Source organism: Bos taurus, chromosome 28, assembly GCF_002263795.3.
Source record: "Bos taurus isolate L1 Dominette 01449 registration number 42190680 breed Hereford chromosome 28, ARS-UCD2.0, whole genome shotgun sequence".
Lineage (NCBI taxonomy): Eukaryota > Metazoa > Chordata > Mammalia > Artiodactyla > Bovidae > Bos > Bos taurus.
Window position 1 is genome coordinate 2,192,195 of NC_037355.1, and position 12,021 is coordinate 2,204,215.

The 12,021-nt window shown below is 42.3% G+C and overlaps 1 protein-coding gene across 1 annotated transcript in view; it reads left to right on the plus strand.

The window, feature by feature from the left end:
• GALNT2 (polypeptide N-acetylgalactosaminyltransferase 2) overlaps positions 1-12,021 on the plus strand; it is a 186,176-nt gene that overhangs the window by 94,056 nt on the left and 80,099 nt on the right. The window contains exon 2 of the mRNA NM_001193103.3: positions 2,503-2,596. Coding sequence (NP_001180032.1) covers positions 2,503-2,596 — 94 coding nt within the window. The remainder of the gene's footprint in view (positions 1-2,502; positions 2,597-12,021) is intronic.

The window sequence follows — 12,021 nt, forward strand, 5'->3', positions numbered from 1 at the left end:
GTAACCTGGACAGTGTGCTTAACCTCTCTGATCTTCTGTGCCCTGTTGTTGGATAGGACTAATGAAACAGCAGACTTGTTGCCAGGATGACAAAGTATCCTCGTGCAGTGCCTGGCGAGTAGGTGCTCATCCGTGGTGCTCAGCATCCCGTCACCTGCTGGGATTTGCGGTGCCCTCGTTATATAGTCGGCCCTCATCTTTGGCCTCAGTTCTTCGGTGGGTTTGGTTCATTGCCACCTGGCTGGGATGAAGCGGGGAAGAGTAGATACAGGTCAGGGAGTTTTACATACGGACTAGTCAATCTCGTCAGTGTGAAGAAGATGACGTTTATTTTCTAAGAAAACATCGATGGTTGACTTACAGATGTTGGTTTGGTGAACATCACAGCATGGGGGCCCCACCAGCAGCAATTCACATGTTGTTGTTTACGTTTGATTTTATTCAAGTGCAAGGTTAAATGGTGTGAGTGGTTAGCCAGTGTGTGTAGTAGGCCAGATGCCTGTGGAAAAAGTTATTAGCCACAAAATGCTACCAGCAAGCTACAAAACAAAAATTAATAAAGCCTAATTAATTAAAAGTCTACACAGTATGATTCTGGTAGCTTCATTACTTGCTGGATTTGGTATTCACATGTCTCTTTATATTGTGAAGGCAGAGAGAGGTCAGATTCTCTCTCTCCCTGGCAGTTGCCAAGATTGTCTTGAAATCTTTGCCAATAGTAAATTGAAAGTTTATTTATAACCAAGTAATCTCAAAAGTCAAAATATAAATATCCTTCAAAAATTTTTTTGCAGCAAAAAGTATTTAAACGGAGTACACGCTGTGCATGCTAAATTGCTTCAGTCGTGTCCAACTCTTTGCAGCCCTATGGACTGTAGCCTGCCAGGCTTCTCTGTCACATGGAATTCCCCAGGCAAGAATACTAGAGTGGATTGCCACGCCCTCCTCCGGGGGATCTTCCTGACCTAAGGATCAGTCCTCCGTCTCTTAGTCTCTTACATCTCCTGCGTTGGCAGGCGAGTTCTTTACCACTAGCGCCACCTGGGAAGCTCAGACGGGGTCCGGATGCATTTTAATTCATTCGTTACAGAGTGGGCTGAAGTGAAGTGAAGTGAAAGTCACTCAGTCGTGTCCGACTCTTTGAGACCCCACGGACTATACAGTCTTTGGAACTCCCCAGGCCAGAATACTGGAGTGGTTAGCCTTTCCCTTCTCCAAGAGATCTTCCCAACCCAGGGATCGAACCCAGGTTTCCCTCATTGCGGGCAGATTCTTTACCAGCTGAGCCACAAGGGAAGCTAGGATCTTCAAAAGTCATAGCACTTGGAGGCCTGAGAAGGCCTTGTGATAAGTGGGTGGTACGTTCCTCCCCCACGATCCCTCCTTTGCTGGGATAAACCAGCTTCATTAAACCTCAAAAGCAACTGAAGGACAAGCTGGCCTCTAGAGGAGGAGGCTTAGGCTCAATTACTCTATTCTACCTTTTGAGTAAAAATGCAGCTTACTGGCAGAGCCAGTTGCATTTAGGGAAACATGTCTGATTTGGCCCAGCCCCTGAGAATTACTCTTTCTGCAGATCTCACTTTACATTGTTTAGAGCCAAAATGTGTCTAGCGGTCACACAGTCTTCGCTGGCTGGAGGAATGCTGGCTGAACAAATCCAAGCAAGACAGGCTGGGTTTCCCCTGAGGGAGACGGCATCCTCATAGCATCTGCTGGGGAGATGGCCAGTTGATGATGGCTTGGCCCACAGATGTCTGTCTGTGTGGGAGGATTACGAGCCATGGGGTATTGCTGATTTGGGGGTGTATACAGAAACCTTATGGTATTCACAGAAATCAGGTCCCAAGTGGTTGAAAAATAAATTTAGCTCTGTGGTCATGAGGTTGTTATTTAGCTTGATTAATATTGATAGATTAGAGTAAATTGTTTGCGCAGATGAGTTGAATAAATTCTGCCAGAGCTTCTATCATCTGGTTTTACATTAAGCCCTTAATTTGTAGCCCTATTAGCCAAAAGGAAAGCCCGGCCATCCTTTCCCCTCCCTCCACTATTATTCAGTAGAATTACAGAAATCATTTAATAACCTCTGAGCCTGGTTCAGTTGCCCAAGGGAGACTCTGATCCTATGGTACCCTTAAGCTGTAGAAAGCATCCTGAGAGCTACCCTGATTTTAATGGCTTTGATTTAGCCACTATTGAATTCTCTTATTTAATCTAGTTTCCCTGTCTCCCTTCTCCACCCTCCCGAAGTCTCCAGAGTATTTCTTTCAATACATAAGTGTTACACATAGCAAATGGAGAAAGAAAAGCAGGTCCCACACTTCTGTCCTTGGGTCTCCACCACTGAGCAGGTCTGGGGTGCGATCCTGTAGATGGGAGATGTCACCTTGCTGTGTCCCCACCGTCCACTTGCCTAGAAAGATTCACTGTTTATTGACCTGATGAATGGAAGTGTGCTCCAGGAACCTGTCAACTCATTTGGTATCTTTTCTCTCCCAGGAGGACTGGAATGACATTGACCCAATTAAAAAGAAAGACCTTCATCACAGCAACGGGGATGAGAAGGCACACAGCATGGAGACCCTCCCTCCAGGTACTGCAGCTGCCTCCAGGGCCAGGCCAGCCTGGGCTGCTGGTGGGGGCTGGGGGGTGGGGTGCGGACCTGTCTTGCCCCTAGTGAATGAGCTGGATGTGGTGGCATTTGGAGCAAGTCTCCTGTCGGGTAGAGAATGGATTTCGCAAGGCAGTGGAGACACTACCCTAGAGCAGCACTCTCCTGCCTTCCTTCAAGCCCCAAGTGCCTTGTGAAATGACTTTACTGGGAGGTGACCAAAATTTCTTAAAAGAAAAAAATAGAATTAAAAAAAATAAACGATGGTATGTATCAGTTCACTGATTATTTTTAAACAAACTTTATTTTTTTTAGAGCAGTTTTAGGTTCTCAGCAAAACTGAGCAGAGTGTACAGACGTTTCCATATACTCCTCGCCCCCATTCACAGGCACTCCCACTATCAGCACCGCCCCCCTGACAATGGGACATTTGTTAAAATCAATGAACCAACACTGATACATCAGAATCACCCAAAGTCCGTAGTTTATTTTAGGACTTCCAGTACTCTTGCCTGGAAAATCCCATGGACGGAGGAGCCTGGTAGGGTGCAGTCCATGGGCTCGCTAAGAGTCAGACACGACTGAGCGACTTCACTTTGCCTTTTCACTTTCATGCATTGGAGAAGGAAATGGCAACCCACTCCAGTGTTCTTGCCTGGAGAATCCCAGGGACGGGGGAGCCTGGTGGGCTGCCGTCTCTGGGGTCGCACAGAGTCAGACACGACTGAAGCGACTTAGCAGCAGCAGCAGCAGCATGGTGTTCTATGTTCAGCGCCATGCATGCAGCACTACAGGATCATATAGAGTAGTTTCACTGCCCTACCAATCCTCTCTGCTCTGCCTAGTCATCCTTCCTTCCCCCAAGCCCTGGCAACCACTGGTCCTTTTACTGTCTCCATGATTTTTGCCTTTTCCAGAATGTCATACTTGGAATCAAATAGTATGTAACCTTTTCACATTGACTTCTTTCACTTAGTAACATGCACTGAGCGTTTATCTATGTCTTTTCATGGCTTGATAACCCTTTTGTTTTTATTGTGAATAGTATTCTGTTGTCTGGATGTATCAATTTATTTATCCATTCAGCTAGGAAGGACATTCAGAAGGAGATCGTGGTTGCTTCCAAGTTTGGCAGTTATGAATAAAGCTGCTGTAAACATCTGTGTTCAATTTTTTTTGTGTGGACATAAGTTTTCAATTCATTTGGGTAAATACAAGGATCATATGGCAGGAATACACTTATAAGAAACTACCAAACTGTCTTCCAAAGTGTCTGTACAATTTTGCACTCCCGCCAGCAGTGAGTGAGAGCTCCTGTCACTCCACACCCTCACCAGCAATTGGTATTGTCCCCGGTTTTTAGTCTGGCCCTTCTAATAGGTTGGAAGTGATAGCTTATTGGCAGGTGGGTTCTTTGCCACTAGAGCCACGATATGTTTATTTGTCACATGTACAATTTCATTGCGGAAATGTCTGTTTAGGTCTTCTTCCCACATTGTAACTGGGTTGTTCATTTTCTTAATGTTAACTTTTAAGAGTTCTCTGTGTATTTTGGATAATTGTCCTTTGTTGGATATATAATATGCAAACTCTTTCTCTGTCTGTGGCTTGTCTTCTTAGTCTCTTGACAGTGTCTTTCTCAGAGCAGAAAGTTTTAAGTTAATGAGGTTTAGCTTTATCAGTTCCTTCACAGAGTATACCTTCAATATAACTAAAAAGTCATTGCCATATTCAAGGTTACCTAGATTTTTTTTCCCGTGTTATCTTCTAGGATTTTTATTATTTTGTGTTCCATATTTAGGCCTGTGATCCATTTTGAGTTAGTTTTTGAGAAGAGTTTACGGTTGTAGGGTCTGCGCATAGATTTTTATTCCTTTCATATGGATGTCCAGTAGTTCCAGTATTAGTTATTGAATAGGCCATCGTTGTTTTGTTGTGGCCTTTATTCCTTTGTCAAAAATCAGTTGACTGTATTTATGTGGGTCTGTTTCTGGGCTGTCTTCTCTGTTCCAAAGATCTATCTGTTTATTCTTTCCGATACTACTTTCCCTTTAGATTTAATCTTGAAGTTGGATAATGTTAGTCTTCCAATTTTGTTCTTTCCCTTTAATCTTGTGTTGGGCTTTCTGGTTTTTTGTTTTGCCTTTTCATATAAACTTTAGAATTTGTTGGTACTCACAAAATAACTTGCTGGGATTTTGATTTGGTTTGTGTTGAGTCTACAGATCAAGTTGGTAAGAATTGACATTTTGACAATATTGAGTCTTCCAGTCCATGAACATGGAGTAGCTATCCATTTATTTAGTTCTTTTTAAATTTTTTTATTAGAGTTTTTTGGTTTTGGTCATATAAATTTTTGTGTCTATTTTGTTAAACTTGTACCAAAGTATCTCTATTTGAGGGTGCTAATGTAAATGGTGGGAGAAGGCAATGGCACCCCACTCCAGTACTCTTGCCTGGAAAATCCCATGGACGGAGGAGCCTGGTAGGCTGCAGTCCTTGGGGTCGCTAAGAGTCGGACACGACTGAGCGACTTCACTTTCACTTTTCACTTTCATGCATTGGAGAAGGAAATGGCAGCCCACTCCAGTGTTCTTGCCTGGAGAATCCCAGGGACTGGGGAGCCTGGTGGGCTGCCATCTATGGGGTCGCACAGAATCAGACACAACTGACGAGACTTAGCACCAATGTAAATGGTATTGTGCTTTTAATTTTAAATTCCGCTTGTTCATTTACTATAGGCAAGTGATTGACTTTTGTGTATTTATTGTATATCCTGCAATTATAGCAAGGATTGTTGCAATTACTTAACAGTTCCAGGGATTTTTTTTTTTGTTGATTCTTTTGATTTTTCTACATAGACAATCATGTCACCTGCAAACAAAGACAGTTTTATTTCTTCCTTCTCAATCTGTATTATATCTTTTGTTCTGTTTTCTTGTCTTACTGCATTAGCTGGGACTTCTAGTATGATATTAAAAGGGAGTGATGAGAGAAGACATTCTTGCCCTGTTCCTGATCTTAGAAGGAAAGCTTTTTGTTTCTCACCATTAAATATGATGTTAGATGAAGGTTTTTTTAGATGTTCTTTATCAAGTTGAGGAAGTTTCCCCTCTGTTCTTAGTTTGCTGAAAATTTTTATCATGAACAAGTGTTGAATTTGATCACATGCTTTTTCTGCATTTGTAACTATGATCATGGGATTTTCCTTCTTTAACTTCTTAGTGTGGTAGATTACATTAACTGATTTTCATATATTGAACCAGACTTGCATACCTGGGATAAATCATATTTGGTCATTGTGTACAGTTCTTTTTTACACATTGTTGGATTCAACTTTTTCATAAGAAGTATTGGTTTGATTTTTTTTTTCTTGTAATGTGTTTGTCTGGTTTTGTTATTAGGGTTAACACTGGCCTCGTAAAATAAAGTATTCACTCTGCCTCTATCTTCTGGAAGAGACTGTAGAGAATTAGTATAGTTTCTTCCTTAAATGTTTGGCAGAATTCACCAATGAATGCAGCTGGGTCTAGTGCCATTTGTTATAGGAGGTTAGTAACTATTGATTCAATTTTTAAGATAGATACAGGCCTGTTGAAATTGCCTATTTTTTCTTGTCTTAGTTTTGGAGATTATGTCTTTCAAGAAATTGGTCCATTCATCTAGGTTATCAAATTTGCAGGCATAGAGGTGTTCGTAGTATTCCTTTATTCTCCTTTTAACGTCCACAGGATCTGTATACTGATGTACCCTCTTTCATTTCTGACATTCTAATTTGTGTCTTTTCTCATTTGTTCATAGGTAGCCTGACTAGAGGATGATTGATTTTATTGCTCTTTTCAAAGAACCAGTTTTTAGAATTCTTTCCCATTTCTTAGCTTTGTAGTTTTTATTATTTATTTTCTTTTGTTTACTTAGGATTTATTCTCCTTTTCTAGTTTTCTGAGGTAGAAGCTTAGATGATTAATTTCAAATCATTCTTCTTTTCCAGATTGTATTCAGTGCTGTCATTTTCTTGTCATGCACTGATTTCACTGCATTGCACAAATTTTGGTAACTTGTATTTTCATTCTTATTTGATTCGGAATATTTTTTAATTTCACTAAGATTTGTTCTTTGACCTATGTATTCTGTTCCTCCTTGCAGGTTTCTTAGTTTCTGTATCATGTGTTTTAATGCTCTTGTTAGGCACACACACATTAAGGATTATTATGTCATCTTATGTATTTCCCTTCTTTATTCCTGGTGACTTTTCTTGGGGTGAAGTTTGTTCTGTTTGAGCTAATACAGCTCCTCCTGCCATCTTTTGATTAGTATTTTTTTCCATCCCTTTACTTTTCATCTATATGTGTCTTTAAAGTAGATTTCTTGTACACAACATGTAGGTAGTTGGGGCTTGTTTTTTTTTTAATCATTCTGACAGTCTGTCTTTTAACTGGTGTATTTAGATCCTGACAATGTAAAGTAATTATTATAGAGTTGTACCAATGTCTGCCGTGTTTGTTATTCTTGTCTGTTCCTTGCTCTTGTTCTTTGTTCTGTGTCCTTTTCTCTTCCACTCTTTGTCTGCCTTTTGTAGTTTTAATTAAGCATTTTACATGATCCCACTTTCTCCCTTTTTTACATTTTATTACAGATAATCCAAGTTTAATTTCAGACAACAATATCCTGCTTCACAGCACAGGTATCTAACAGTAAAATGTTATGAATCTCTCCCCCCGTTCTTTGTATCATTACTGTCATTCATTTCACACATGTCAGTCATATACATAAATGCATATATAAGCATACAGAATCAAATATATGATGGCTATTATTATTTTTGAGCAAATGTATCTGTTAGATCAATTAAAAAGAAGAGAAGAAAAATTAAAGTTGTAAATTTACCTTCAGTTATCCCTTCTCTGATGCCCTTCCTTTCTTTATAGTGATCTGCATTTCTGACATAAATCATTTTCCTTCTCTCTGAAGAGCTTCTTCTAACAGTTCATGCGAGGCAGGTCTACTGGCAACATATTCCCTCAGTTTTTGTAATTTGAGAAAGTCTTTATTTCCCTTTCACTTTTGGAGATTTCACAGGGTCCAGAATTCTAGGTTGATGATTTTTTTCTCTCAACCCTTTAAATAGTTCATTGTACTCTCTTCTTGCTTGCGTGGTTTCTGAGGAGAAGCTGGATGTAATTCATATCTTTGTTTCTGTAAAGCTATTTTTCCCCCTGTGTCTTCTTTCAAGGTTTTTTCTTTATGATTAATTTCTACAGTTTGAGTATGCTTGGGTGGAGTTATTTGTATTTATCCTGTGTGGTGTTCTCTGAGCTTGCTGAATCTGTGGTTTGCTGTTGTAGTTAACATGAGGACATTTTCAGTCATTATTGCTGCAAATATTTCTTATATTCCTTTCTCTCTTTTTTCTGTAAGTGGAACCACTTATACCCTTACACCTTTTGTAGTTATTCAACAGTTCTTTTTTTCCCCTAGTCTTGTTTTTTATCTTCAGTTTTTATTTTGGAAGTTTCTGTTGTCATATCCTCAAGCCCTGAGGTCGTCTCATCAGCCATGTCCAGTCCTCTCAAAGTCATTCTTCATTTCTGTTAGTGGTTTTGATCTCTACCATTATTTTATAATTCTTCCTTAGAATTTTTATCTCTTTGCCTATGGTATTCATTTTTTCCTTCGTTTCGTCTACTCTTTTTGTTAGTGCTCTTAGCATATTGATTATAGCTGCTTTAAATTCCTGGTCTGATAATTCCGACATCCTGCCGTATGTGAGTCTGATCTGGGTGCTTCTCTTCAAGCATTCCTTTTCCTTTTCAGTGTGTCTTGTAGTTTTTTCTTAAAAGCCAGATACGATGTCCTGGGTAAGAGGAGCTCCCATAACCCAGCCTTTGGTGCCATAGTGGGCAGGGCTCAGTCTCCTAGTGAGCCTGCACCCCTGGCATCTACTTCACAAACGCAGCTCAGCTTTCCTCCCACTCAGGTGGGACAGGATAGTCAGAGTCCCTGGAGTTGGGTATTTCCCTTCCTTCAGATTGATTACTCTCTGATAACAGCCCAGTTGGTCAGGTTCCCGAGGGCAAGCCTTACTAACAACAGATGGTGGTTTAGTTAAGTCATGTCCCGCTCTTCCAGCCCAAATGGATTGAAGCCCATTTGGCTCCTCTGTCCATGGATTTTCCTGGCAAGAATACTGGAGTGGGTTGCCATTTCCCACTCCAGGGGATCTTCCTGACTCAGGGAACGAAACCACATCTTCTGCATTGCCGGTGGATTCTTTACTGCTGAGCCACCAGAGTGCGCCTTCTCTTTCAGAACAGCTCCTTCCCCTCCTCCACTGGAGGCATGAGGGGTTCTATCTCCAGTAGTCACTCTGGGAAACCTGGTTAAGCTCCTGGAGGTAAAACTCACGGGAGTGTGGGGGCCCCTGACCTTAGCACTCAGGCTCATCCACAGCAAGCCTCCAGTCATTCATCCTGCAGCTCAGGTTTCCTCCTCAGGCTCTGCCTCCCCCCCCGGTTGCTGCTCTGGGAAGTTTGTGATTCTCTGTATTCACCAGCTGGTCTCCCCAGTTTTGGGAGCAGCAGTTTGCCCTGTAACCTCACTTCTCTGAGCAATCTGAGAGGACTTGTTGGCTTTTCAGCTTGTTTATCTGTTGGGTTAGAGTAATAACTTACAAACTCCTGAAAACAGGAAGTTAGTGCATGAAATTTTGCTTTAATAGTGACAGAGAGTTTGATTATTAGTGTTTCTTTCTGGGACACTGTCAGTCCAGGGAGTCCAGGCCTGTGTAACACCCAGCACAGGTTCCAGCTGCTCTCGACTTGGGAGCATGTGTGTGTGTTAGACATCTGCATTAGATCTGCCCCCTCTCTCCCCACTGAGTCAGAAGCCCCAAACACAGCTCCTTCCTACGTGAGACAGGCTTTACCTGTGTAGTGGGGAGCATCTGAACGGAACAGTTAGCTAATAAGTGTTTCTTTATTATAATAATAGGATGTACTTCTGCTATGTGGATTAATGAGAGATTTTCTGTGGGTTGTCTTATATTAATAAAACCAAGTGTTCTCTTGGACTTTCAGGCATATTGCAGAGAGAGGGAGAAGCTGTCTTCAGGACATGTCCTACATGTAACTACTTGCTATAGTCTGACCCAGTAGTTAAAATCGATGTGGCACTGACCCGGGTTTCATGTTCTTAACTGTTATACAGTTGATTTCTTTATCTTTAAAGAGATAGGAATGTACTGATTTTCCTCTTGTTTGAAATACTACTAATAACTTTTGATGAATGCACCAAATCCTTTTATTTTGCCTTTAAAGGACTTTATCTTCTTTTCTTGTTTAAAATGTTTTTTCTTACTCATCCATCATATGTGTGATTTTTTTCCTTTAGAAACTATTTTGTTATGGTTAAGAAGTATATTTTCTCCGAGAATGATGGGCATGGACAGAATTCTGTGGTCTGCAAGGAACCACTGGTCACAGTGCTTTGCACTCTGAGTAGGTTGTTTGGGAATGCCGTGGCTTCCGGTGTTCTAGGTGTTGGATGTCTGGCATATGGGAAGAAGGTGGTGGCCCACAACCTGGTGACTCAGCCTGGCCCACTGAGAGATGCAGGAGCCAGATGTAAGATAGCAGTGATGCCCCGAGGCAACGGCCTCCAGTGTTCTTTAACCACACACCCTGTAGGCAAAAGCATTTCAAGTCCAGGATGGAGAACTTTTGCCCTTAGATTCTGTGCCCATCATTTCTACTTCATCATGTTTTCCAGCTGGAAGCACTGGATTTCTTTTTTTTCAAATACTGATTTCCAAAGTGTTTCAAACAGAGTATTTATTCACCAGTTTTTTGTTTTTTTGAAAATCTGTCTAATGGAGATAAGTTTTATCTTTTTTCCCTGGGTGCAGAAAAAGCTTTTGGGTTTGAAAACTCAGTTTCTCTTTGTAATTCTCCCTCCTGTATCTCCTTCTCTTGTCTCCTCAGCATCTCTGATCTGATTGGTGAGACTGGTTGGCAGGGTAGCAGGTGACACAGAAGGAACAGGCCAGTTGCATTTGAACGGCCGGCATCGGCTTTGAGGATAGCTGTTGGTGGAGGTTCTTGCCCAGGAGCTCCCATCCTTAGAAGACATGCCCTCTGAGAGCAGATTTTCTTCTTGATTTTACAAGACCTCAGTGTTACTCTTGTGTTCATTGGAAACCTCGTGTGAGGGGGTGAACCTTGGAGAGTGGGTATAGAGAGTGTGGAAAGGAGAGTCCTGGTTAGGTTTTGGGGAATCTAGGAGGTCCTTCCCATCCTTGGCTGGATCTTCACCCCACCCCTCTCACCCGCTGCTGGTTCATCACCGGAGACACTTGATGTCAAAAAGCAGAAATTACGTTCATGTAAAGATGAATGAAATGGGAATGGCGAAGTGTGTAGCAAGCCTTAAATCCTGGGTCTGAGTTGCCACTGATGCTCACATGTTTAGCGGTTCTGCCTCCCAGGGAAGAGCAGTGAGGTAAACCAGCTGTGTGTGTACTTGGCACATACGATAAACTCGACTTGAACTGGGATTTTTCAGATTGGTTAGATGACCTTGAATAGAATTGGCCGGAATGTCTTGTGTACATTTTCTCAAACAGCTTTTCCAATGCTATGTTTCAGGGTCAGGAGGACTGCTCCCCTGACCTCTCCTCCTCCTGAGGGATTTCATGGGTTCCAGCATTGTGCTTTTTAAAAAAAATCATGTTCAAATATATATAACATAAAATTTACCATTTTAACCATTTTGAAGTACAGAGGTCAGTGGCAATTAAGTACATTCACCTTGTCTGCCACGGCCATTTCCATCCACCTCCAGAGCTTTCTCATCTTCTCAAACGGAGACTCTGTCCCCCATTAAACACGGACTCCCCATCCCCTCTCCAGCCCCTGCAGCCGCCCCTCTTCCAGGCCCCGCCCATGTGGGGTCACGTGGTATTCTCTCTCCTGTGACAGGCTTGTTTCGCTTGCCGCAGCATCCCCGTGGCAGACAGCGTGTGTCAGCGTCTCCCTCCTTCTCAAGGCTGTACAGTCCTCCACTGCCCCTCGGCACCCGGACGCCACGAGCCACGTCCTCTGGTAGCATGTGCAGCAGCCAAGGGACAGCTAACACCACGTGCCTCCTGCGACCCAGGCCTGAGGCCCCGGGGTCTGCCTAGTGTCCTCGTCAGGAAAGGAAGCAGCTCTGAGTATCCCTAGAGAAGCATTTTAAAAGCAAATAACCTCAGTGGCTCAACGGTAAATAATCTGCCTGTAATGCAGGAGATGTGAGTTCGATCTCTGGGTCAGGAAGATTCCCTGGAGATGGAAATGCCACCCCACTCCAATATTCTTGCCTGGAAAATTCCATGGACAGAGGAGCCTGTCAGGCTGCCAGGAGCATGGGGT